This window comes from Vulpes lagopus, chromosome 16 (assembly GCF_018345385.1).
Source record: "Vulpes lagopus strain Blue_001 chromosome 16, ASM1834538v1, whole genome shotgun sequence".
NCBI classification, from domain to species: Eukaryota; Metazoa; Chordata; class Mammalia; order Carnivora; family Canidae; genus Vulpes; species Vulpes lagopus.
This window is the reverse complement of record NC_054839.1, coordinates 59,792,454-59,820,284: the sequence shown is the minus strand read 5'-3', so window position 1 is coordinate 59,820,284 and position 27,831 is coordinate 59,792,454. Positions and strand designations below refer to the sequence as shown.

The window sequence follows — 27,831 nt, the reverse complement described above, 5'->3', positions numbered from 1 at the left end:
CAAGAATTCAGTTAGATACGTAAGTCAAAGAGTGCGTACCGCACGGAATGACGGAAAAGTTTGTCTCTCCAACATCCAGTTTCCCCTTCCCTCTCGGTGGAAAGAGAACCGAAGACTAATTAAACCCTCAGAATAGGGCAGCCCAGGTAGCTCAGCGCTGTAGCGCGGCCTGCAGCCCAGGGTGTGATCCTGGAAACTGGGGATCGAGTCCCATGTCGGGCTCCCTGCATGGAGCCTGCCTCTCCCCCTGCGTGTGTCTCTGCCTCTCTCTCTCTCATGAATAAATAAAATCTTTTTAAAAAAATAAATAAACTCTCAGAATAAAGATTGAGGTTTTCAGTAAAAGAAAAATGTCACGTCTAAATGTCTAAAATGATCAACAAGAAAGTACTTTATAGCGAGAGAGCCTTCCCTCAGCCTTAGTCATTAATTCCATGCTAACTAACCTCAAAGTACAGAACTTGGAGGTTTTCCCTAATGTAATGCAAACACCCTGTGTCTAGACAGTCAAGAGACCCAGGACCTTAAAAAGGTTGTCATTCTCTGGAGGAAAAAAAAAAAAAAAAAATCCTCCACTGAGGATATTTGCACTCAGGTCACTAAAAAGTTATGCAGAGAAACCCATTAGGTGTTAAATGGGCATCGGTTTCCCAGGCCTTGAAGCTGGGCGAAGCCTTCAGGATGGAAACCTTATTTGGGAAGAAAGGTTTGAGCCCCGTTAATTCTAGAGGTCATCGAAGACCATCCCCGGGCGCCAAGCTGTATTTAAACAAGATGGACCAAGGACAGAGGCCTAAGGAGGCAGGGAGATGACAGGTGACAGGTGGCCATCCTGTGGGCCTCCTACCCGGCAGCGCAAAGGAGCAGGCGGCGGAACCCGGGGCTTCCCTTGCGGGGCCAGACATCCTCCTCGAGGCCTCCGGAGTTGCCTTCGCGCCCCTCGAGACCCCCCCCCCCCCGGCCCTGGAGGTGGAGCATCGCCCTCCCCCGCCCGCCCCGGCGGTGCCCTCCAGGGTGGGGGTGGCCTCCTGCGCCCCGCCCGCGGGGCAGCCCCTAGGATGCGCCGGGCCCCCCTGGAGCCCCGGAGACACGCCCGGGGAGGTCCCCGCTGCCGTCCTCCCGGGGCCTGTGCGTCTGCGGAGGATTTGCAGCGAGTCCTCGGAAACCAGCCGCGGAAGGGGGCGGAGGCTCCGGGCGGAGGCCGAGTTCACCTGCTCCTGCCCGTTCACCCCGAAAGGTAATGTCGAAGTTGGAGGGGCGCTGTTGTTTTTTTAAAGATGTTATGTACTTATTCATGAGACTCACAGAGAGAGGGGCAGAGGCAGAGACCCAGGCAGAGGGGGGAGCAGGCTCCCTGCGGGGAGCCCGATGCGGGACTCGATCCCGGGACCCGGGGTCACGCCTTGGGCTGAAGGCGGATGCTCCACCGCGGAGCCCCCCGGGCGCCCCTGGAGGGAACAGTCTTTAAAAGTCCGCATCCAAGGACCGCGGATGTACCCGGGGGGCACCGACCCGCTGCGCTCTGCTCAGCGTCAAGACTGATGCGCGGGGATCCCCGGGGGGCTCAGCGGGTTAGCGCCTGCCTTCGGCCCAGGGCGTGACCCCGGGGCCCCGGGATCGAGGCCCGCGTCGGGCTCCCTGCATGCAGCCTGCATCTCCCCCTGCCTGTGTCTCTGCCTCTCTCTCTGTCTCTCATGAATGAATGAATGAATGAATGAATGAATGAATGAATAAATAAATGAATGTTTAAAAAATTTTTAAAAAGTGATGCGCATCCCGCAGAGGCCACCGCGACCCCGCGCTCGGAGGCCCGCCCGCTCGCCGCGCCCTCTGCCTCCGCCCCGCCCACAGCCCCGCCCACAGCCCCGCCCCAGCTCACAGCCCCGCCCACAGCCCACAGCCCCGCTCACAGCCTGCAGCCCCGCCCACAGCTCCGCCCCAGCTCCCAGCTCCGCCCACAGCTCCCAGCTCCGCCCACAGCTCCCAGCCCCGCCCACAGCTCCGCCCCAGCTCCCAGCCCCGCCCACACCCCCAGCCCCGCCTACAGCTCCGCCCCAGCTCCCAGCTCCGCCCACAGCTCCCAGCCCCGCCCACAGCCCCCAGCCCCGCTCCCAGCCTACAGCCCCGCCCACATCCCCGCTCCCAGCCCCGCCCCAGCCCCGCCCCCGCGCAGCCTCCGCCCCTTCCGCCCCGGCCTGGCCGCGGCCTGCAGTGCGGCCTCCCGGCGGGGGGCGTCGCTGTGTCGGGGTGCGCGCCGCTCCCGGGGCCGCGGGCGGGAGGCGGGGCGGGGTCGCGGCGGTCGGAGGCGGCGGGCCGGGGTCTCGGCGCCATGGCCGCGTCCGTGTTCTGCTGCCTGCGGTGCTGCCGGGACGGCGGCGCGGGGCACATCCCCCTCAAGGAGATGCCGGCCGTGCAGCTGGACACGCAGCACATGGGTGAGGCCCCCGCCCCGGCCCAACGGCCCACGCCCCGGCGCGCGGCGCGACCACGCGACACGGCCCGCGGGGCGCCGCCCCCCCCGGCCCCGGCCCCCGCCCCCCCGCCCCCCGGGCCCCCGGGCCCCCGGGACACCCCTGCCTCCTGCCCCGCCCCCCGGCCCTTGGGGCCCCGGGTCTCCCGTCCCCCCCACGACCCGCCCCCCGCCTCCCCCCCGGCCCCCGGGACCCCCCCAGCTGCCCCCTGCACCCGCGCGCGGCCTGGCGGGGCTCCCCGTCTGCGCCCGCTCCGCCCGCTCGGCCCGGGCCGTGTTGTGCGTGGAGGCCGGGGAGGCCGTGGAGGCCGTGGAGGCCGTGGAGGGTCCTGCCCCTCCCCCCCGCCGGGCCCTGCACCTGCCGCCCCCTGCACCTGCCGCCCCGTCCCCGCGGCTCTCGGCGCTGCGCCTGCCCGGACCCGGGACGTGAGCCCCCGGCCCAGGGCTCCTCCCGCGGGGCTCCTCCCGGGGCCCTACACAGGATCTCTGGCCGCAAATGAGTATTAAATACAAACATTCGGGGGGTGGGGGCGGGGACAGTGAACTAAGAATCGTTTCGAGTGTATCAGCATTTGTATCTTTCGTGGCTCTATTTTTGGCTCAGCGTTAAAAGTGAAACAAATGAACCTTGATGGTTGGATAAGAAAATTGAAAAAAGAGAAACTTGACGCAGTCTCTGCATTTTTTTTTTTCTGTTTTTATTCAGGAACGGATGTTGTCATTGTGAAAAATGGAAGAAGGATATGTGGGACAGGAGGCTGTTTAGCCAGCGCCCCTTTACATCAAAACAAAAGCTACTTTGAATTCAAAATCCAGTCCACAGGTGGGTATAATGGTCCTTTACCATTGGGAGCCCTAACTGTAAATATAAGAGCAGTTTTGGGGTACATGAGAAATATCAGTGAGACGGTAAAGAAAAAAATCACAAAGCTTGTTTGGAAAGCCCTTTTTTTTTTTTCTTCCCCCACCTCTTGTGTGATCCTGGTTAAAGTAGTTAATTTAGTTATTTTAGGTTCAGTTTGCATATCTATAAAATGGGATTACAGGAACTGCCAGTCCTGCTTTGCATTAATCATACTTACAGATGTGTTTTGCACTGGGTGTGCCTACGGCGCTGGCCTTATTGAATGGGTACTAGATGCTCCATCTCATTTGATCAAGGGTATAAGGCGTAGATTCCTGCTGTGTTATCTTAGGATAGAATCAGTCTTACGGGGATCCCTGGGTGGTGCAGCGGTTTGGCGCCTGCCTTTGGCCCAGGGCGCGATCCTGGAGACCCGGGATCGAATCCCACATCGGGCTCCTGGTGCATGGAGCCTGCTTCTCCCTCTGCCTGTGTCTCTGCCTCTCTCTCTCTCTCTGTGACTATCATAAATAAATAAAAATTAAAAAAAAAAAAAAAGAATCAGTCTTACGATCCTGAATTTTTTTTAACACTTGTTAAAATACCAAGATCTGTTGCCTTCTGAAGCAGTCAGCAGATTTAGAATTCTAATATCTATACTTCTCATTAAAAAATTTACAGAGCGTCTTGAGTCATAGGACAGTCCTGCTTGAGTATTAGAGTAGCAATGAGTTAACTTGGAGCTGTGCTGAATATGAGGAAATATATTGTTTAAAGCTTTGTTGTAAGAAAAAAAAACTTCTAGTGAAATACAGCTTGAAAAATATAAGTATACGTATAGAATAGGAAAACTAGCGGGGAGTAAGTTAATCAACCATACTCTTACTCGACAAGCTTGAATGATATAAAATGTCCTTCTGGGGCTTGTTTTCTTAATCAATGTAAAATAGTGATGTTCTTAAGTACATGAAATAAAAGGAAACTGTCCTCCATTCTTTTATAAGCTAAACTGCAAAATGTCTCTGGTTGCTAAAATCTTCTCAAGTACAATCTACCTTTCTCAAGAGAAGCCAGTATATTCTTGAACTTTAGATTTGGTACAAATTTTCATGTGGGTTTTCCGTAAAGGATGACATGCTCAGTGACATCTCTAGGATAAATACATTGTTGGGGTTTGTAAATTGATCTCTCAATGCAAGCCTGAGGCAGTTGTGCCCAAGGGCATCACAGCATGCACAGTTCTCTAGGGGTAGGGAGACTCTAACCCCGTCTAAAACTGTTGTCCACGAAACTAGTATTATCACCTCTGTCACTCTTAAAATTGTCCCGCTCTGGAAGGTAAATTACATAGTCGGATTGTCTAGGAAGCCTAGACGGTAATATCCAGACATGCAGCTTTTTGATAGTGCTGCTCACTTCAGAAAAATTGGCAACATGATCTTCAAACTTTCTTCCATTTATAGATTTTCTCCTAACTGATTTTGTTTGTTTTTTTTTTTTTTTTCCTAACTGATTTTGTTTGTTTTTTTTTTTTTTTTCCTAACTGATTTTGATAAAAACTGAGAAGGAAACAGTTTGAGACAAAAATCCAGAGCTCTAGGTAATTCAGTTTCACTGGTTAGCTGCTTGCTTTAAAATCAGCTTAGACCAAAAGGCTTTAAACTCACTGATTTAAGGTACGGGTAAGAAAATCATTTTTCTCTCTATCATTAATTTTCTCCTCTTTGTGATCTTGACCAGGTCGTATATTCTCTGTCACACACCATGGACGGAAAAGCTAAAGACAGATTTCCCACCTCTCCAAGTAGCACTTGGCTAGAACCCTGGGCCATTTAAATTTGTTGTGTAGCTTTTTCAAAATGTCTTTTAAAGAATAGTGATGACAATAATAGCTAACATCTTATAAAAAATACTCTGCGCTTTACTTAACCGATTTTGGGGGGATACTTACACTGATGCAACTATTTACTTGGTTACCTTCCTGTATCTCTTAATAACTGAAGTAAGTACTGTTAGAAGCCCAAGTTCGCAGGTGAGGAAGCAGAGGGAGGTTAAAGACCTTGCCCCAGATGACGTAGCTAAGCCGAGGTTTCACCCAGGCAGTACGGGTTTGGGACCCATTCTTACCTCCTAGGTTGTGCTCCATCCATAGAGAACATACGGTACTTTGCAGCCTACTTTTATTTATTTATTTTTTCCTAAATATATATATATTTTAAGATTTTATTTATTTATTCATGAGAGCCAGAGAGAGAGTGAGAGAGGCAGAGACACAGGCAGAGGGAGAAGCAGGCTCCATGCAGGGAGCCCGATGCCGGACTCGATCCCGGGTCTCCAGGGTCACACCCCAGGCCGAAGGCAGGCGCTAAACCGCGGAGCCACCCAGGGATCCCCTGCAGCCTACTTTTAAAATATTTGTTTTTTAGAACATAAAAAATAGTTCAGTGATAGTGTGCCGCTTCTTTTAAAAACAACTTATACTCTTCTTAAAAACAATTCCTTCTTTCATATTTGTATTCCTTCGATTTGGGGGCCATTTAAACTGTTATTTTTTAGGAATATGGGGTGTTGGCGTTGCAACTCAGAAAGTTAACTTGAATCAGATTCCTCTTGGCCGAGATGTGCACAGCCTGGTGATGAGGAATGATGGAGCCCTGTACCACAACAACGAGGAGAAAAATAGGCTGCCAGCAAACAGTCTTCCGCAGGAGGGAGATGTGGTGGTAAGTTTTCTTGTGGGATTGTTTCCCACTCTAAGTTATTAGACTTGAACTGCTTTTAGCCTGGCAGTTTGTGCTTTGAATTCCGAAGTGCTGGGACTGGGTCTCATGAGGTGGCACATACTCCAGAGACAGCCGCTGGGGTAGTTGCTGCTGTTGCTGCTGCCTCACCTGACTGCCCTGCTTCCTGACGCCGCCGCCGGCTGGGAAGCAGAGCGTGAGCCCTTATTTCCATTCAGGAGAATTAAGGACAGGTTGGCTGCTGATCAGCGTTTTTTCCTGCTTCTCTCACATCAGAGAAGTTCTTGGTCCACAATGTTAAAAGTTTGCTGATGTTCATATTAGAAAATACTAGATATTTTCCCCGCTCGAGATCTCTTAGAGAAAATTGTGATGACGTTTATTGCAGCCATACCTCGAACATGCTGTGGGTTTGGTTCCAGACCGCTTGCAATAAAACAAATACCATAGTAAAGCAAGTCAAGTGAGGCTTTGGTTTCCCAGTGAATATAAAAGTTATGTTTGCACTTTACTGCGGTCTCTTAAGTGTGCAATAGCGTTACGTCTAAACAAGTATACGTACCTTAGTTAAGAAATACCTTATTGCTAAATAAATGCTAATCATCATGTGAGTTTTCAATGAGTCATAATCTTTTTGCTGGTGGAGGGTCTTGCCTCAGTGTTGATGGCTCCTGACTGATCAGGGGCAGTTGCTGAAGGTTGGGGTGATGGGACAGTGGCTTAAAAGCAGATGACAATGCATTTTGCTGCAAAGATTGACTCTTCTTTTCATTAACAATTTCTCTGTAGCATGCAATGCTGTTTGAGAGCATTTTATCCAAAGTAGGTCTTCTTTCAAAATTAGAATCCATTCTCTCAGACCCTGCTGCTGCCTCATCAGCTAAGTTTGTATGATACTTTTTTTGAAAGATTTTATTTATTTATTCGTGAGAGACACAGAGAGAGGCAGAGACCCAGGCAGAGGGAGAAGCAGGCTCCATGCAGGGAGCCCGACGGGAGACTCGATCCCGGGTCCCCGGGGTCACGGCCTGAGCTGGACGCAGGTGCTCCACCGCTGAGCCCCCGGGCGGCCCTGTATAATATTCTAAGTCCTTTGTTGTCATTTCAACAGTCTTCACAGCATCTTCACCAGGAGTAGATGTTATCTCAAGAAACCACTTTCTTTGCACATCAGTAATAACTCTTCATCTGCTGAAATTTTATCATGAGGTCGCAGCAACTCAGTCACATCTTCAGGTTCCGCTTCTAATTCGAGTTCTCTTGCTATCCCTACCACCTCTGCAGTTATTCCTCTAAGTCTTGAAACCCTCGAGGTCATTCGTAACAGTTGGAATCAATTTCTTCTAAACTCCTATTAATGTTGATACTTTGACTTATTCCCATGAATCATGAATATTTTTCTACTTCTTCTTCTTTTTTTTTTTTTTTTAAAGTAGGCTCCATGCCCTTATGGAGCCCAACACAGGGCTTCTTGGATTCATGACCCTGAGATCAAGACCTGAGTGGAGACTAAGGGTCACATGCTTAACCAGCTGAGCCACCCAGGTGCCCTGAATCACGAATGTTCTTTTTTCTTTTTTAAAGATTTATTTATTTATTTATTTATTTATTTGAAAGAGAGTGAAAGAGAGAAAGAGCAAACACAAATAGGGTGAGGGTAGAGGGAGAAGCAAACTCCTGCAATCTCGAATGATCTTAAGGGCATCTAAAATGGTGAATCTTTTTCAGAAGGTTTTAGGTTACTTTTCTGAGATCTTCCAGAAGAATCATCATCTATGGCAGTTGTAGCCTTACAAACTATATTTCTTGAGTAATAAGACCTGAAAGTTGAAATTACTCCTTGATCCGTGGGCCACAGAATGGATGCTGTGTTAGCAGGCATGAAAACAGCATTAATCTCATATTTCCATCAGAGTTTTTGAGTGAACAGATGCATTGTCCAAGAGTAAGGATTTCATTTTTTCAGACCAGTGGGTCTCAGCGGTGGGCTTAAAGTATTCAGTAAACCATGTGGTGTTCTCCAGGCTTTGTTGTTCTGTTTATAGAGCACACAGCGTAGGAACACGTCGGGCTTCAGGGCCCTGGGATTTTTGGAATGGACAGTGAGTGTTGGCTGCAACTTAAAGTCACCAGCTGCATAGCGCCCAGTAGGAGGATCAGCCTGCCCTTTGAAGCCAGGCCTGGACCTCTCCTGTCTAGCTCTGAAGATCCTAGATGGCATCTTCTTCCGGTGTAAGGCCGTTCCATCTGCCCTGGCGATCTGGTGTCTGGCGCAGCCACCTTCACTTGGCGAGGTCCCCGGGATGACTTGCCGCAGCTTCTGCTCAGCACGGGCTGCTTTACCTTGCGCCTTTGTGTTATCGAAATGGCCTGTTGCCTTAAACTTCATGAACCGACTTCTTCTCGCTTCCACCTTTTCTTCTGCAGCTTCCTCTCTCAGCCTTCACGGAATTGAAGGGAGTTAGGGCCTTGCACTGGTTCAGGCTGTGGGTTGAGGGAATATTATGGCTGAGGCGACCTAAGCAGACCACCGAAATTTCTCCACATCAGCAGTCAGGCTGTTCCGCCTTCTTACTATTTGTGTGTTCGCTGGAGTAGCACTTTTAATTTTCTTCAAGAACTTTTCCTTTGTAGTCACAGCTTAGCTACCTTGTTTGGTACAAGAGGCCTAGCTTTTGGCCTGTCTTGGCTTCCTACAGGCTTTCCTCACTGAGCTTGGTATTTCTGAATTTTGATGTAAGGTGAGATGCACGTGACTTCTTTTCGCTAGAACACTTACAGGTCATGGTAGGGTTATTAACTGGCCCAACTTCAATATTGTGTCTAAGGGAATAAGGAAGCCGGAGGAGAGGGGGGAGACGGGAACAGCCAGTCACTGAAGCAGTTAAAACCCACACATACATCCATCAAGTTTATGGTCTCATATGGGCGTGGTTTGTGGCACCCCAAAACAGTTGTAATAGTAGCATCAAAGATCGCTGAACACAGATCACCTTAACAAATAGAATAGTGCAAAAGTTTGAAATATTGCAAGAACTACCAAAATGTGACCCACAGACTTGAAGTGAGCAAACGCTGTTAGAAAAACAGCACCAATAGAGTTGGTTAACACATGGTTACCTTCAACTTGTAAAAAACACACTATCTGTGAAGCACAGTAAAACAAAGTATAAAAAAAAAAGGTATGCCTCTATTTAATTTATGAACTTCTCTTAAAGAATTTCAGCATTTTACTAGGAGTATTAATCCTCATTAAACTTAATCTTATTAAATTTCTTCACTTTGAGAACTTTTCAAAGAGGGACCCGTGGGTGGCTCAGTGGTGGAGCATCTGCCTTTGGCTCAGGTCGTGATCCCAGGGTTCTGGGATCAAGTCCCACATTGGCCTCCCTGCATGGAGCCTGCTTCTCCCTCTGCCTGTGTCTCTGACTCTCTCTGTGTCTCATGAATAAATAAATAAAATCTTAAAAAAAAAAAAAACTCTTCAAACAATAGGACTCAATCCTAAGGCTTGATCGGGGGAAAAAGGTGTTTTTTGTTTTTTTTTGGAAAGCATGGGATAGAAAGAGTTACATATAATTAAGACTTCTCTATTTTTATTCCCAACTAGGTATATTTAAGTCTTTACCAAAGCCACCCTGTTGAAAATGAAATCCAGAGATCCGTTTCTGCTTTCCCTGTTACTTCTTACATGGCATTATCCAAGAACCTTACACACGGGGTGCGGGCTATCAGCTCTTGATTGAGAAGAGAATCCTAGGCTCTCCTTCAGCAAAGGTGCCCTTATACATAGAGCCTTGCGTTCCTGGCTCTGGTACCAACTTGAAAGAAATCTGTGTAATGAAGGAAAGCTTCTAATGATAAGACAACACAGGGTAAATCCAGGTTTTTGAATTAAGGAAATATACAGCATTTTGGTGAGAAGGAAGACACATGTAGAAATTAAGATTTTTAACTGTGGTCTGATCTTTCATTTTTCTTAAAGGTTTATTTCACTTTACAGAAAGAAATAGTGGGGGAAAGGGGCAGAGGGAAGGGGAAAGAGAGACTCTCAAGCAGACTCCTGCTGAGCACAGAACCCAGTGTGGGGCTCAATCCCATGATCCTGAGATCATGACCTGAGCCAAAAATCAAGAGTTGGACAGCTAACCAGCTGAGCCACCCAGGTGCCCCTGATCTTTCATTTCTTTTCTGCAATTAAAAAAATACAAAGAACGTTTAGTTTGCATTTTTTGTTTTGTTTTTTTTTAGAGAGGGAGAGAGAGAGAATCTTAAGCAAACTCCATGCCTAGCATAGAGCCTGACTCAGGCCCGATGTCACAGCCCTGAGATTATGACCTGAGCCAAAATCAAGACTTGGACACTTAACTGACTGAGCCACCCAGGTGCCCCTAGTTTTTTTAAATAGGTAAATTGTAAGAGTTTTAGGAGAAAAAAAAGGAAATTGTTTTAGGAGACAAAAGACATAAACCATTTTTAAAATCTGCTTTTCTCTGTTCTTCTTCTTGAATAGTTGGTTTTGTATTTGTAGATCATTGCCAGATGTCCGTAATACGGAACACCCTTACTCAAATGGATATTTCTTGAAAGAGAATCTTGAAGTCAGGTCGATGCTATCAACCTGTTTACACTAAGATGAAATTCAAACATAAGCAAGGATAATCAGTAACAAATGTTTGTCTTTGTTGGTGTGTTGAACTTCTACCGTGTGTTATTCTTGCCTTCCTATCTCATTTGTTGAGATAACTGATACCACAAATTGACAGATTTAAGAATGTCATTTTTAGTCTGTCAGCTTTATTAAATTAGACTTTGAGTTTTCATATCCATTCTGATAAAAGGAGGACTTTAAAAAAGGTGAAATATATGCAGAATCAAGAAAAGTAAAACATTACCTTACCACATTACCTTCATCTGCCTAGTTCGGACATTTGAGAACAAATTTCACCAAATTGCTGACAGTGGCATAGGAAAAATAGGATGGATTTAAGACAGGGAAAACATTCCCATATGTGTAACATTTCAGTCATATACCATTCTCTGAGGAGAAATCAAGAAAAATAAGCTTTCAACATCCGACCAAATGATTATATTCATGCGATAGTCCTACAGTGCCCACAGGGCCTGCTGCAGCACGAGGAAGGCATACCTGGCTTGGGAGTGTAGGTGAAGAAATGTAATGAGATTAGGTTTAATGAGGATCAGTACTTTTTTCCTTTTATATGTAGTCTTGGAAAGTGGAAATCATTCTAAAGTTGTACTTTTTGGTTCAATTTAGAGAAGTTTTATAAACATTCTTTGTAATGATAATGGCAAACACTTCTCTAGCATTTATTATGGGCAGGCACTGTTTTAAATGCCTGGCAAGGATTAAATTGTTTAATCCTCATAATGATTCTATACACTCTCTAGTAGTATTACCATCATTTTACAGATTAGGAGAAGTAACCTCTTCTGCGGAGGGATCCCGGGTTATAATACAGGCGTCGTAATTACAGAGCCTGTTCACTGAATATGCAATTATTGATAAATGCCTTGAACACATTAGATTATTTGGTATCATTATGGTGGAGTGAAACCTGGTTTCTAAATCATATAAAGGACTAAGTTAGAAATACTTGGGCTGAACTCTGCTCATAGTACTTAGTACTCGTATCCTTTCCCACTTGTTTCTTTGGTTTTAGGATTTTGCCCTCAGCTGCAGGTTTGGCAACTGAAGCTTGCTTGCTTGCAGTAGGTTATGCTGCCACCAGGTGGTGGAGGCCGCCTGGATTACGCGGCTGATTACGCGGCTGCTCCAAACTGCGAGGGGTCGAGGTTCCCCGTGACACGTTCCTATAAAGAAGGAACGCATTGTTTCTATGTAATTTTGTTTTCATTACAAAAAGGAATCCCAGCCACCAGTTAGCTTTATTATTATATTTAAATAATAAACTAAATGAAACAGAAACAATCTGTCTTGATATTTTTTGACTACTAACAAATTTTTATTTAACCCTGGCTAAGATTTGAGGGTTTTTTTTAAGATTTATTTATTTTAGAGAGCATGCATGAGTGAGGGGGGCAGGGCAGAGGGAGAAAAATCTTCAAGCAGACTCGCTGCTGAGCGCAGAGGTCGACCCCAGGACCCGAGAGATCAGGCCCTGAGCAGAAGCCAAGAGGCCTGACTGAACACCCAGCTGCCCCAGGAGAACCTTTAATAGCGCTTAGCACATGGACTCACCTGGGACTTGGTTGTTTTAACTAGAAAGTGCGGGAGGCAAGGCTAGGTCATCTGTACGATCTTTTTCTAGCTCTATAAAGTTTTTAAGTTGATATAGTATATCCACAGTCAGAAATCCCTGGAGTGGTGTTTTTGGTCTATGATGATTTTGCAGTTGAAAGATCTCTGCTGTTCTGCATTCTTCGAAGCTCTCCTGCCAGCTCTTAGGAGCTATGGCATCAGGCTTTAAAGAGAGGCAGGATGGCGGCCACCAGAGTAAGTGTGCTGCGTGGGTGTAAATCCCAGGCCTGCCACTTCCCAGCTCTGTGGTCGTACGTAAGTTACTAAACCTTTCTGTGCTTTAGCTACTTCATCTGTAAAATGGGGATAATAGTAATAATAATACCCATTTTGTGAGGACTAAATGATTAAATATGAAATACTTAGAATGGTGCTTGGTTCATAATACAGGCGTTAAAAGTGTTTTTCAGCATTTTATTAGTAATAGCCGTTTATTATTAGTCTTTTTCACCATCAGTAACATACAGATGTAGAGAGTGATCTATTTTTATTCCACCTTTTTTTTCCCCTACTCTTTTGAGTTATTTTTCTGTTTTCAACTTGATGTATTCCATTATATAAACACTTTACCTTGGTAATGCATTTGAGGTGCTTGAAAGCAAGGTAAAGAGATATGGAAATGTATTTCTTTTCAGAAATAAGTTGTATCGGGACGCCTGGGTGGCTCAGCAGTGGAGCGCCTGCCTTGGGCTCAGGGCGTGATCCCGGGGTCCTGGGATCGAGTCTGCATCGGGCTCCCCACAGGGAGCCTGCTTCTCCTTCTATGTCTTTGCCTCTCTCTGTGTGTCTCTCATGAATAAATAAATACAATTTTAAAAAGAAAAAGAATAAGTTATATGAAGATACTTTTTCACAGTTTGAGAGCAGTGACAAGTAGTAAGCCCTAATGCAGAAAAATTCATTGTTTTTCCCCCTATCTACAGAATTAAGATAAAATTCTGTTTTTGTGTATGAGTTTTAAGGGTCTCTCTCTGAGGGTGCCGGGGCGGGGGGTACAGTCAGGTAAGTGGCCAGCTCTGGTTTCGGCTCAGGTCATGGTCTCACGGTTGTGAAATCCAGCCCAGCCTTGGGCTCTGTGCTCAACGGGGACTCTGCTCCTCTCTCTCTCTCTCAAATAAATAAATAAACCTTTTAAAAAAAAGATCTCTCTGTACGTGGTCGGCAGTACTTCTATCATCGTAATATTCAGAATACAAAATTAAGATTATCTAAATATAATACCAGACATCAAACTGTTCTCATTTGTTTTACCTCTTGGAATTTTACCTGACTTCCCACCACATAATCACCACTGATTTTTTTTTTTTTTTTTTGGTCTCAGTTCAAGTAGAACTCTACCAATTTGTAAACCCTTAATGAAAGCTGTTGTGACACTAATTACTGACTTTTTCCATGATTTTCAGTGAGTGCTTTCTGACTATTTACACTTTTTATGTGGAACATTTATATTTTTACTTTGTAATATTTTCTTTCCTTCCTAGGGTATTACATATGACCATGTAGAACTAAATGTATATTTGAATGGAAAAAATATGCATTGTCCAGCATCAGGTATACGAGGGACAGTGTATCCAGTTGTTTATGGTAAGCTAAAATATTTCTAAATATTACTGTATGTTAACTTTTACTTGACATTTTCACTAACTTTATAACTATCATTCAAAAATCTGGACAAGTTAATAGGGATCCTTTTTTATATGAAATGTACTCAGTAGGGTATCAGAATCCCACTTTGCAGAACTAAGGAAGTTTTTCTTCTGATGTATAAAAAAAATTTTTTTTCCCAAATACAATGATCATACTTTAAATATGCAATAGCCATACTCCCTTTTTTTTTTTATTTATTTATGATAGTCACACAGAGAGAGAGAGAGAGAGAGGCAGAGACACAGGCAGAGGGAGAAGCAGGCTCCATGCACCGGGAGCCCGATGTGGGATTCTTTCCCGGGTCTCCAGGATCGCGCCCTGGGCCAAAGGCAGGCGCCAAACCGCTGCACCACCCAGGGATCCCCCCATACTCCCTTTTTTAAATCATATAGTCTTATATTCTAGAAAGTTCCAAAAAGCTTTGAGTTTACAAAGCTCTTTCTGCCAGTATTAGGGAGATTTAGATGACCAGGAAATATAGTTGTAAAAAAAATTGTGGAACTAAGGATGGGAATTTTATGTAGATTGAGCATTAGTTACCTTTGTAAAATTACCTAAGTGTTAAAATTCTTCTGAGAGAAATTGTGACTTAGAATAGTTTCATATTAGTTGTTTCGCTTTTGATGGTTATCTGTATGTCTGTACTATAGTTTTGTTCAAGTGAGTCCTGCCCAAGAATTGGGTAACTTAAGAGAGGATTCTATAACATTTATTAACTTTAATTTTTATTATAGAAAAATTCAAATGTTTATAGAAGTAAAGAGAATAGTATGCTGAACCCTCATGTACCCATCACCCAACTTCAAATAGTTATCAGCCTGGAGCCAGTCAGGTTTCATCTACACCCTAATGCTAATACTCCTTCTGTCCTTCATCTTTCCACCTTAGATTATTTTGAAGCAAATGCCAGACATTTTATCATTTTATTCATAAGAATATTTCATATGTATCTCTAAAAAGTCAGGTGTGTTTCTTTATTTAAAAAACCAAACATAAGCACAGTGCCTTTATTCCTCTATTCTGCTTTATTTTTTATGTTACCAACTTTAAATCAACAGGTGTATGATTTTTCTGCCTATGACCTTAATAGATATAAAAATATTTTCTCATTTAATCACTTTAAGTTCTTAGATTTGAGGGATGCCTGGGTGGCTCAGTGGTTGAGCATCTGCCTCCAGCTCAGGGCATAACCCCAGGTCCTGGGATCGAGTCCCACATCGGACTCCCCGCAGAGAGCCTGCTTCTCCCTCTGCCTGTGTCTCTGCCTCTTTCTGTGATTCTCATGAATAAAGAAATAAAATTTTTAAATAAATCAATAATAAAAATTTTTTAAAGTTCTTAGATTTGAGCCATAAATAGAAACTGATTAATTTTTATAGTAATTTACTAGAAAGGTAGCAGCGTTAGAATGACAGGCTGAATGTCAAAAAAGTATACAAATAACAAATATAAATATTTAATAACATAATAACAACCAAAGCTTATGCTTTACTTTTTAGTTTTCATTAGTCTTTTCTCCCCAAAATTACTTTTCAGTGATTTTACAGTCTTTGCATATAAAAGTGTATTTTTAAGTTTGATTTTAGTTAGTTTCTTTACCATATTGGATAAACCTAAAAGCAATTCCTTTATCTACTTAAATGGAAATGTAGCTTAGTATTCTAAATAATATAGTCTGGAAAATGAAATTTAAAAGTACACAAATGAATGTAGCAAATACAATTTTATTCCATATTGTTTCTTTGATTGAGCATAATTTTTAATGTGGTAAAGCTATGGATAGTAAATTACATATAGTAAAGCATATTTTATAAATTGGCATTGATATATCAGTTAAATTAACCCAAATATTTTAATAATCTGATAATATCAGAGAGAAAAATAAAACTTAAGGAGCGCCTGGCCAGCTTAATCAGTAGAGCATCTGACTCTTGATCTCAGGGTGGTGAGTTCAAGCCCTATATTGGGTGTAAAGATTACTTTAAAAATAAATAAAAATAAAACTTAAATTTCATTATCCTTTGTCCTCTATCCCATGCCTAATCCTAGATCCATCCATTCATTTTGTCAGTTCTTATACTATGCAGAGAAAAGGCCTTATCACACTGAAAGAAAAGTGTCCTTACAAAGTTATGCCTTCCAGCCTGAGCTCTCAACATTTGTGGCAGTTCTTTTACATTTCTGCACCTTCTGGACCTTCACCAGGCTTCTTGAATTCCCTCCTCAGTCTCCACAGATGACCTTACCTTCTACTTTATAAAGAAACAGGCTGTCCGTAGTGAACTCTCCCTTCCCACCCCTGCCCTCCTGAAGCTTTTCTGGATCAGATCCAGCCTCGCCTTCTTTCTGTCCCATCTTGGATGAGGTGGTTTCTTTCATGTTAGAAACACTGTAGTCTAGATCTCTAGGATTCATTCCCCTTTGTCGGTTATTTCACTCATACCTCAAGTCAGGAACCTGTCTCTCCAGTGCCTGTAAATGTTCTATGAGTCATCCTTATCCCTCAAACCCTTCCTAAATTCACTAGCCCTTTGTTCGACTTCTCTATGTGGCTGTATTAGCAGTGGCTACACCACTTGGTGTGTCGTTCAGTTGTTCTTCAACCCCCCACTTCACCCAAAGTACCCTTCATAAAATCTCTAGCGGCTTGATGAATGTCAAGTCCAGTACTTTTCTCTGCATTTCTTATGCAATGTAAAATTATATTTAGTCATGTGCATTAAACATTTGTGCAGTTTAACATGTAGCTCTGAAGTAAACACTCATGTCATTACCAGAGTCAACACATTCATCACCCCAAAAAGTTCCCTCCTGTTCTCGTGTAATCCTTCCTGCTCCCCTCTCTCCACCACCGCCCCAGGCTTCCACTGATCTGCTTTCACTACAGACTATCTGAATCATAAAGTTTGTATTCTTTTTATACATGGCTTCTCTCAGCATAATTATTTTAAGATTGATCCATGTTCTAGCATGTATCAATAATTCGTTCATTTTTATTGCCAAGTAGCACATATAGTTCATTGTGTGCTTATATCGTAATTTGTTTTTCCCTTTGCCTGTTCGTGGGTATCTCAGTTGTTTCCAGTCTGGAGCCATCACCAAGAAAGCTGCTGTGAACATTCATGTACAAGTCTTTGTTTGGTTTTATGTATTCATTTCTCTGTAATAAATGCTGGTAAAAACTATAGCTAAACACGGCCTACGGTGTGGTATCGATGGCAGTACTGTGGTTATGTAAGACGCTACCACTAGGGGAACCTGGATGAAGGGCACAGGGAACTCTATTATTTTTGCAACCTTTTTTGAATCTATAATTTTATCAAAATAAAAGGTTTTTAAAAAAGTAATACATCTTGATGTATAAAACAAAATACAGAGGCAAATAAGGAAAAATTAAAAGTACTCATATTCACACTAATTATCAGTAATACTTTAATGGATCTCCTTTTTAGTGTTTTAATTTTATCTTTCATTGTGGTTATTTCTATCTAATAGGATTATGTTTTGTAACCTGGGGAGCAGATGTACCTATTCTTTTTGCCTGTTAATATTATGGTATTATGAAAACAGTTTATTTTATAATTATGCATTCTTGCGATTTAAGCTGTTAGCTTCTAATTTCTTTCTTTCTTTTTCTGTCTTTAGTTGATGACAGTGCAATTTTGGATTGCCAGTTCAGTGAATTTTATCATACTCCTCCACCTGGTTTTGAAAAAATATTATTTGAACAGCAGATCTTCTGAATGTGTTTTTGAAACTTGTGTTTCTGCACTTTTAAAAGTGTTTACCATTTAATAAAGCTTTACCTGACCTGTAGATGAAAATATATTCTTAAAAATATGCTTGTTAATGTTGTTTAAGGAACCAATGTATTCAAGATACCATCTGGAAGTTGTGATTTAAAATATTTTTGTTTTGTGAGATAAAATCAGCATTTGGGGAAGTTTATTTAATTCTTATTTAAATATAACTATGGGTTTGATTAACAGTATTAAGTGGAAATATGTATATACATATTTAAAAGGGATCTTTCTTACATAAAATAATTTGTTTTTATAATAGAGATATAGAGTTGGATGGGTTTTTCTCATTCTGAAATTTAGACCTCATCAACTATTTTAAGTCTGCCGTCTAAGGTTTTGTGTCTGTGTTGTCTTTTATATAGAGTGTAACAAAGTGAGAGAATATACATTATTGGCAACTTCTTTTTTGGTGGTTTATTTACTGTAAACCGTACCACTTTTCTTAAACTTTAAATTGTTTACTTTGTATGTCATTGCTTTAAATTTGCTTTGTGAAAGGAGGTAAATGTTTCAGTAACTGTTAGAGCGTTTTGTTGAAGACCATCATGCTGTGTTATTTCAGTACCAGAGTAAGTCGTGGTTGATGGGCGATGTATACGCTGGCAGACATTTAGAATAGTATGATGCTTTAAACTTAAATGTAAATGAGATTATTCTTTTAAGAACTTTTATTTAAATGTGTGTTTTTCTGTAAGAAATAATAAAACGATAGTAATTAAGTAATAGTACTATATTAAATACATGTTCTTCCTGTTTTGTAATTATATGTTAAGTTCGTTTCATCCTGATTATTTCAGAAGTTCAGAGATAAGTGAAATGCTCTCCGTGACCCTGAGCTTTTGTCGAGTCCTCAGTAGATTCCTTCAGTACCCTACTAACCTGAACTAATTCATTGTACACACGCTGGTACAGTCTCCACTTCTAGCGAGTATGCCAAGGATGTGGACGTTTCACTCCTTTGTCAACAGAGAGCAGTATGTTGTACTAGAAAACCACGGGCCTTAGAATCAGAGATCTGAATTGTAATTTTGCCACCTAATCCCATTACCTTCTCGGCTGAGTTCCTTAGCTTCCCTGAGCTCAGCTTCCTCATTTATAAAAGCGATACTCATACCTGCTCGATAAGATTCTATAACTAAATAAGGTGTAATATGTGTAAAACACTTGAATCACCATAGGCACTTAATAAGTGTAGCTTCCTTGTTGACCCTTAAAACAGTGGGTTTCATAGTGTTGTCAGACCAGCAGCCTCAGCAACACTTGGGAACTTGTTAGAAACGCATATTCTCAAGCCCCACCCCAGACCCACTGAATCAGAAACCGTGGGGATTAGCACCCTGGAGTCTGTGGTTGAACAAGTCTTTCAGGTGATTCTAATACATGCTAAAGTTTGAGAACCACTGTTGGGGAGAGAATGGTTGACTACTATAAGTTTTCTAAAATTCTAAGACTATTTTTGACCTATAGGCAAGAGAATCCTGCAGTGTTTGTTTATTTGGTAGATAAAAATGTGACAATATGCTTTGAAAACATAAGTATACTTGAGTAAGTTTATTGACGTAAAACCCAGATTTACCTCTGAAGATACATAATTGAAATAACTATATTATTTATGCGTTTTTGTCTGACTTTCTGTCCTAGTAATCTTAATTTGTAAAGAACGTGCTTACTTTGGAAAGCAAATTAAAATGACTACTGTTTGCTGTCTTTATAATGTTATCTACCTCTTAGTTACCCTTTCTTTTTTTTAAGCTAGCTTTTTAAAATCATCATTTTCTTTACTCAATACTATTTTTCTGTCTCTAGTCATATGGAGTAGGGACAATACTAAAAATGATATATGAATTACGTCCATGGCAATGGTTTGATGAAGTCTAGATGTGTTTTTAATCTGTAGGTATTTAAGTCCTATTAGGAAAATGATCTTCCTAAAACTATGACCTCAGTCTAATCTTAAAGAAGACATCAAATTCCAGTACAGGAGCAACCTACAAAATACTTGAACAGTACTCCTCCAAACTATCAAGGTCATCAAAAAAAAAAGAGAAAGTCAGAGAAACTGTCGTACCCAAGGAACTGAGCCCAACGGGACACAACAAGTAAATGTAATGTGGGATCCAGGAACAGAAAAAAGATACTAGGTAAAAACTAAGGATATATGAATAAACTATGGATTTTAATAATAAAGTATCAATATTCATTTATTAATTGTAACAAATGTATCCTGTGTGCGATGTTAATGGAGAAACTGGGAGAGGGCATATATGGAAATCCTGTACTACTCAGTTTTCCTGTAAATCTAAACTATTCTAAGAAATAAAACCTTAAAAAATTACACTGATGGGGCACCTGGCTGGTCAGAAGAGTATGCGATCTTGATCTGAGGGTCTGGAGTTTGAGCCCCACGTTGGAGGTAGAGATTAAATAAAAGAAATTACATTGAGCTAGGAGAAATTTAAAAATAAAGCCTTTCATGAAGCCATCATGAAGAGCATTAGTATAAACCCGTAGCTTAAATATTTAATGATAGCCAGATACAGGCCTAGATGGGACATAAAACACAGCATTTGTTCCTGGCTGAAGAGACAACCAGTGTCTTGATTCTGTATATTGTAAAACTATGTTCATACTAGTGCAATTTATCATAGTTACACTGAAAATTATTACTCATATCAATGATTTAAATATCGCAAATGACTTATGTTAGACATGTGAAACAGTGAACAATGAGAATCTTGTACATATTAAAAGCCAGGAAAAGTAGATTTGGCTTTTAGTTGCCTTAGGTTCATTCGTTAAGATAATTTTTTTTAAAGATTCTATTTATTCATGTGAGAGAGAGAGAGAGGCAGAGACAGGCAGAGGGAGAAGCCGGCTCCATGCAGGGAGCCCAATGCGGGACTCAATCCTGAGACCCCAGGGTCATGCCCTGAGCCGAAGGCAGATGCTAAACTGCTGAGCCCCCCAGGGGTCCCTCATTAAGATAATTTGAACATATTTTCAACTTGGATTACGGACTATTATACATTAACTTTGGAACGGTATAAAACATAATTTGACTTAGGGTTTTTCTAAATCATTAACAAAATCAGACATATGCATAACACTGTTGCTCAGATCTTTAATTGTATGTTTATTTTCTAATATAAGTCTAGTTATGGACAGCAAAAGCGTTAGTTAGAAATGCAAGTGAGATCTTGGACAAGTCTTGATAAAATACCTTAAATCAATGACTTCTAGATAATGCAAAAGATCTAGATATGATTGAGAAGAAATCTGTCATCAAAACTCGAGATAATTTCCCTGTACACAGATATAACCAAACATAGTGCTCATAAATGGAATATAATCAACTACCACTTATATTAATTTGCATTAATTGTGCAACCTGGCAGGGAGATACTGTTGGGAGCTAATTGGGCCGTTTGTGGGAATGAGTGGAAACATAATAGTAGAATCAATTAACTATTGTTCTTGCATGTACTGAATAAGATAGGAGATTCCCTTTCAACTTGCTCTTTTAAAGTAACTGGGACGAAATTAATTATTGAAACAGTGGGTGCAAAGAGGATAATGTTAAATATGATGAGCTAACAAATGAAACCACGTACCATCCAAGAGTTCTATAGAAACTTAAAGGGGAAACTCTCCCAGTATTGGCTAAATTGTGTAATACGTAGTCACATGGGACCCATTACAATGGAGTCATCCAACAACTGTATCATCCATGTGCTGTTTCGTAAATACTTAAGTCATTAAACATTTCTGGGTTTAATATGAAACATTAAATGGAAAAAGTCTAGGAAAAAGCAATATATATACACATATATCTGTATAATATCCTGGAAATAAGATTACGGGGCATGATGCCTTTTATTGATAAAGTTACCTGGTAAATTACTAGTTGATGCCGTGCCAGGCGCCAGCGTAACCCGGACCCCCGGACCCAGGAAAGTAATAGTGCCCGTGAAGCCACACGTGGATAGACCAGTTCTGGCAAACGCTGCATGTTTTTAAAGGACAGCGACAAACCAGTGGGGGCTACCAGGCTGCCGAGGGTCCGCGGCCCCCGCGGATGAGTGAATGACGATGGGAATGTTAGAAAATACTCAATTCACTGGGCTGTTGAGACCACAGCGACTGGTGAAATGCTGATCATTGTAAGGAGGAAGCTAGAGGGCGGCTCGGTTGGTTAAGTGGTCAAACATCTGCCTTCGGCGCAGGTCACCATCTCCGGGTCCTGGGATCAAGCCCCGAGTCGGGCTCCCTCTGCCCCTTCCCCTGCTCACATGCGCTCGCTCTCTCAAATGAATGGATAAAATCTTTTTTTTTTTTTTTTAAGGGAGACTAGAAATAAAGCCAAAAAATTCTGTAGATTCATGTGTGTGATTCTCACAAATGTATTTCAGGAAAGACCCTCATAGGTGTGTTTCAGATCCTCGATCATTCACTTGAAAAATAAAAAGGGGGAGTAGATTATTCTCTGTTGCCCTGGAGGCAGAAGTGTTTGGAAGGTTCGGCTGCAGTTTGAGCTGGGCGGGAGCTGTCCTATCAGGTCACCACTGAAGTCGCCGCCTTGCAAAGAAGTGGGCTTCTGGTCCCTGGAATCGTTGTGACATTTGTTTAAAGATGGGGGTTTTTAAAAACTGAGGGATGGCGGGCCAACAGACCGGGGACAAATGCCGTTGGAAAAGATCCTTTGTCACAGTTCCCAAGAGGAAAGGGCACCCGGGCCGCCGGGGACACACAGGGAAGCGTCGGGTTAGGTCAGGACGGCCTCATGTGAATCCTGCAGGTTCGCGGGTGAGTCATCTGTGTGGCTGCAAATGGCAAGATTTCATTTTTTTTTTTTTTTTATGGCTGGAGAATATTCCATTGTATATGTAATGTATGTGCCCCACGCCTTTGTCCATTCATCTACCGGTGGACGCCTCGGCCGCTTCGGTGGTTTAGCTGTTGGTCACGCACCGATTATTTAAAAACGGCCCCTGATTCAGGTCGGGTCCATGAGCCTTGGAATAAAATATGGGTCCGATACGTTAACATTCAAACGTATCTGAATCGATTTTACTGGCCGTTAAAAACTGGCCATTTGGTATTTCGAGGCGATGCAGAGTCTAAGCTTTTCTGCTGCCCTGTGTGTAGTCAACAGTGTCTCCCGACGTGCGTTCCAGAGAACAGCAGTTCTAGCGGGTGTTGGTGGAAGGGGTCCAAGGGCGACTGCTTTGGGAACCACGTCTACCTGCTGCAGAGCCCAGGGCCCAGGGCAAGCGCGGCCTCGGCCTTCTCTGCGGGGAGCGCGCGGGGGGCGGCAGCGGCAGGTGTTGAGCAGTGTCAGGCCCCGGCTGAGAGGCCTTGGTCGGCGGGCCGCGCCCTAGGGTGACCGGGCCAGGGAGCGCCGCATCGGGGAGCTGGGGTGGCCGGGGCGCACCCTAGGGTGACCGGGCCAGGGGAGCTCCGCAAAGGGGAGCTGGGGTGGCCGGGGTGCACCCTAGGGTGACCGGGCCAGGGAGCGCCGCATCGGGGAGCTGGGGTGGCCGGGGTGCACCCTAGGGTGACCGGGCCAGGGGAGCACCGCATCGGGGAGCTGGGGTGGCCGGGGTGCACCCTAGGGTGACCGGAGCAGGGGAGCGCCGCATCGGGGAGCTGGGGTGGCCGGGGTGCACCCTAGGGTGACCGGGCCAGGGGAGCACCGCATCGGGGAGCTGGGGTGGCCGGGGTGCACCCTAGGGTGACCGGGCCAGGGAGCGCCGCATCAGGGAGCTGAGGTGGCCGGGGCGCACCCTAGGGTGACCGGGCCAGGGAGCGCCGCATCGGGGAGCTGGGGTGGCCGGGGTGCACCCTAGGGTGACCGGGCCAGGGGAGCACCGCATCGGGGAGCTGGGGTGGCCGGGGCGCACCCTAGGGTGACTGGGCCAGGGAGCGCCGCATCGGGGAGCTGGGGTGGCCGGGGTGCACCCTAGGGTGACCGGAGCAGGGGAGCGCCACATCAGGGAGCTGGGGTGGCCGGGGTGCACCCTAGGGTGACCGGGCCAGGGGAGCACCGCATTGGGGAGCTGGGGTGGCCGGGGTGCACCCTAGGGTGACCGGGCCAGGGAGCGCCGCATCGGGGAGCTGGGGTGGCCGGGGCACATCCTAGGGTGACCGGAGCAGGGGAGCGCCGCATCGGGGAGCTGGGGTGGCCGGGGCACATCCTAGGGTGACCGGAGCAGGGGAGCGCCGCATCGGGGAGCTGGGGTGGCCGGGGTGCACCCTAGGGTGACCGGGCCAGGGAGCGCCACATCGGGGAGCTGGGGTGGCCGGGGCGCACCCTAGGGTGACCGGGCCAGGGAGTGCCGCATCGGGGAGCTGGGGTGGCCGGGGCACATCCTAGGGTGACCGGAGCAGGGGAGCGCCGCATCGGGGAGCTGGGGTGGCCGGGGTGCACCCTAGGGTGACCGGGCCAGGGAGCGCCGCATCGGGGAGCTGGGGTGGCCAGGGCGCACCTTAGGGTGACTGGGCCAGGGGAGCGCCACATCGGGGAGCTGGGGCTCCGGGCTGGTGGGGTGAAGGCAGCTCGCCGCAGGCGGGGCCCCAGTGCCGAGGCATCGGGGACACCGCAGACGGAGCTGGGTTACTGCACGGCCTGGGTTGCCGGCCCGGGGGCGCCGCGGGCTGTGATTTGGATCCATTCGGACCGTTGCCACGTGTCCTCACGAGTGACACTGACGACAAAGCAGTGGGAGACAGGGCAGCTGCAGGGAGCGAGGCCGGTTTGTCCGTGAAGCCCGCGTTCCTTCTGGGGCCGGGAGGGGCCGCCGAGGTTTGCTGGGGCCGTTGCCCCTGCCCGGCCCTCGCAGGGTTTCGGGAGTGAGCAAAGACCTGTGAGGCCTGGGGGCAAACAGACGAAACGCCGCGGGTCGCGTGTCGCGTCGCCTGTGGAGCGGTTCAGCTCGGCCGGAGCCGAGGCCCGGGCACCGCACCTGCCAGCTCGGGCTGCGGGAGAGGGGAGCTCGCGGGCGGCCCAGGACGCGAAGGGAGCCCGTGGCCCCGCCGGCCAGGTTGACCGCCTGCTTCAGGCCAGGCGCGGGGAAGGGAGCCCGGTGACCCCGAGGGGTGACCCGACGGGCCGCCGCTCGCCCCGAGGGCCTGCGGGCTGGGAGCCAAGGCCCGAACAGGACGCACCAAGCCTGGAGCCAGGGTGGGCGTGGGTGGGCCGGCCCACGGGCGCCCACTGGCATCCGATTGCTGGGTGCCGGCAAGGAAAGCCGAACCTTAAGTACCCAGAGGCGGGCAACTTCCCGCTGATGCCGTGGGAGCCGTGGGTCCTTGTGGGTCCACCCACGCCAGGGTGGTGCAGGAGGGCGAGCTTAAGCCACAAGACATCCTGGAGCCATTCGTGCAAACCCTCACCTCACGCTTGGACAGGGTGGCCAAGAGCCATTAGGTGTCCCGGCCACGGTGACACCGTTAGCAGATCCGTGTAACCAACAGCCGTGGAGCGACACAGCGCCCTGTCAGCCGCTGCACCAAGTTCATTCTACCGGGGGTCCCGGGGGGCTCAGCGGTTGAGCACCTGCCTTCGGCCCAGGGCCTGATCCTGGAGACCCGGGATCGAGTCCCGCGTCGGGCTCCCTGCGTGGAGCCTGCTTCTCCCTCTTGCCTGGGTCTCTGCCTCTCTCTCTCTCTCTCTCTCTCTCTCTCTCTCTCTCTCTCGGTCTTTCATGAATAAAGAAATAAAATCTTAAAAAAAAAAAAGTTCATTCTTCCTCGGCGTGGGGCTAGAAAATCCATTAACAATTTCTAGAGGTTTCTAAAGGGGTGTTTGCTTGTTTTTAATTTAAATTCAGCTTGCCGACGCGTAACACCCAGTGCTCAGTCCCTCAATCGCCCTCCTTAGCGCCCCTCAAGGGTTCTTGGTGGAACCTGGACGTTTCGGGAGGTGCGGCCTCTAGCACTGACCGCGTGGAAGAGGCCTTTGCAGTCCCCGAGACACACCCTCGTCACATGAGACAAAGGCCAGGATAATCGACGTAAGGTCGGTTCACATTTGATTACGCTGGTTCCACGGTCAGTGCCTGTAGAGCTGTCGGAAACGACGAGATGAACCCCTGCCTTTGGGGATGATCTGGGTGACAGCTCTCCACGAGCACAGGGAGCGGTTCGCCCACTCTCATCCCCGGGTCACCTGTGGACACGGAGGCGTGGCCTCCAAGACAGGTAACCAGGCAACATCTGATCTTTCTCCTCGTGTTATATTCTTGTAAGTAGGTGGGATATGTCCCCTGAAGCTTGGAAAACCCACAGTCCTGTAACGAAGTCTGCTAGGACTTAGCTTCCGTGCACCTCCTGGAACGAATAGGACACTACATAGTTAACGTATAAAACATTAATGTTTAATGTTGATTAAACATAAGTAAAATAATTTAACGTAAGTAAAAATTTGAAAAGGAAAAAATAGTGTAGATTGCCTCAGGTACTACAGACATTTTCACAATATTTGTTCTTCCAATCCATGCACATGAAATATCTTTCCATTTGTGTCATCTTCAGTTCCTTTCATTAGTTTTTTTTTAGGTTTATTTATTTTTAGCAATCTCCGCACCCAACATGGGACTCTAACTCATGATCCCAAGATCAAGAATCTCGCGCTCTTCTAACTGAGCCAGCCAGGCACCCCTTGCATTAATGTCTTAGAGTACAGATCTTTCACCTGTTTGGTTGCATTTATCTCAGGCATTTTATTATTTTTGGTGCAACTGTAAATGAGATTGTTTTCCTAATTTATCTTTCTGCTGCATTGTTATTAGTGTATAGAAATGCAGTGGGTTTCTGTTCATTAGTGTCCTATGACTTTACTGGAGTCATGTATCAGTTCTAGTAGTTTTTCCTTGGAATCTTCAGGGTTTTCTATATATAGAGTCATGTCACCTGCAAATAGTAAGAGTTTTACCTCTTCCTTACCAATTTTGATGCCTTTTATTTCTTTTTGTTGATTGCCGTGGCTAGGATTTCCAGTATTGTGTTAAGTAGTAATGGTGAGAGCGACATCCTCCTCTTGTTCCTGACCTTAGGGGAAAAGCTCTCAGTTTTCTACCATTGAGTATGATGTTAATTGTGGGTTTTTATTTTTTTTATTTTATTTTTAAAAAGATTTTATATATTCATGAGAAACAGAGAGAGAGAGAGAGAGAGGCAGAGGGAGAAGCAGGGTCCATGCAGGGAGCTCAATGTGTGACTCAATCCCAGGCCCCCAGGATCATGCCCTGGGCCAGAGGTGGCGCTAAACCACTGAGGCACCCAGGCTGCCCAACTGTGGGTTTTTATTATGTTGAGGTGTATTTTCTCTAAATCCACTTTGTTGAGTTCTTTTTTTTTTTTTTTATCATGGAATGGATTTTGTACTTTGCTAAATGCGTTTTCTGTGTCTAGGAGATAATCTTATGGTTCTTACCCTTTCTCTTATTGATGTGGTGTATCACATTGATCCATTTGCAAGTATTGAGCCATCCTTGCATTCTAGGAACAAATCTCATGATTGTGGTGAATGATTTTTTTTAGTATATTGTTGGGTTCACTTTGCTGATATTTTGTTGAGGATTTTTGCATCTATATTCAGGGCTATTGGTCATAGTTCTCTATTTTGGTGATATCTTTATCTGGTTTTGGAATCAAGGTAATGCTGGCCTCATCAGATGAATTTGGAAGTTTTTCTTCCTCTTCTATTTTTTGGAAAAGTTTGAGAAGAAAAGGTATTAACCTCTCTTTAAACATTTGGTAGATTTCACCTGTGAAGCCATCTGGTCCTGGACTTTTATTTGTTGGGAGGTTTTTTTTTTTTTTTTTTTTTTTTTTTTTTTGTGGGTATTTTTGTTTTTTGTCCTTTTTTTTTTTTTTTTAATACTGATTCAATTTCATTGCTGGTAATTGGTCTGTTGGTCTGTTCAAATTTTTTATTTCTTCCTGCTTCAGTTTTGGTAGGTTCTGTTCCTAGGAATAGTATCCATTGTTCAATTTGTTGGCATATAATTCTTCATAATATTCTCTTATAATCCTTTGTATTT

The 27,831-nt window shown here is 45.1% G+C and overlaps 1 protein-coding gene across 1 annotated transcript; it reads left to right on the top strand.

Annotated features, from left to right (window-relative positions):
* The first annotated feature begins 2,225 nt into the window (after positions 1–2,225).
* On the top strand, positions 2,226–19,975 carry SPRYD7 (SPRY domain containing 7). The gene is made up of 5 exons (XM_041731313.1): positions 2,226–2,435; positions 3,177–3,293; positions 5,871–6,037; positions 13,820–13,922; positions 17,631–19,975. The coding sequence occupies exons 1-5, from the start codon at positions 2,330–2,332 to the stop codon at positions 17,726–17,728; spliced, it is 591 nt and encodes a 196-aa protein (XP_041587247.1). The 5' UTR covers positions 2,226–2,329; the 3' UTR covers positions 17,729–19,975.
* The last annotated feature ends 7,856 nt before the right edge of the window (positions 19,976–27,831 follow it).

Coding starts and splice junctions, on each gene's coding strand:
- SPRYD7 (XM_041731313.1), top strand. CDS start 2,330: ATGGCCGCGTCCGTGTTCTGCTGCCTGCGGTGCTGCCGGGACGGCGGC. Junction 6,038..13,819: donor CGCAGGAGGGAGATGTGGTG/GTAAGTTTTCTT, acceptor TTTCCTTCCTAG/GGTATTACATATGACCATGT. Junction 13,923..17,630: donor AGTGTATCCAGTTGTTTATG/GTAAGCTAAAAT, acceptor TTCTGTCTTTAG/TTGATGACAGTGCAATTTTG.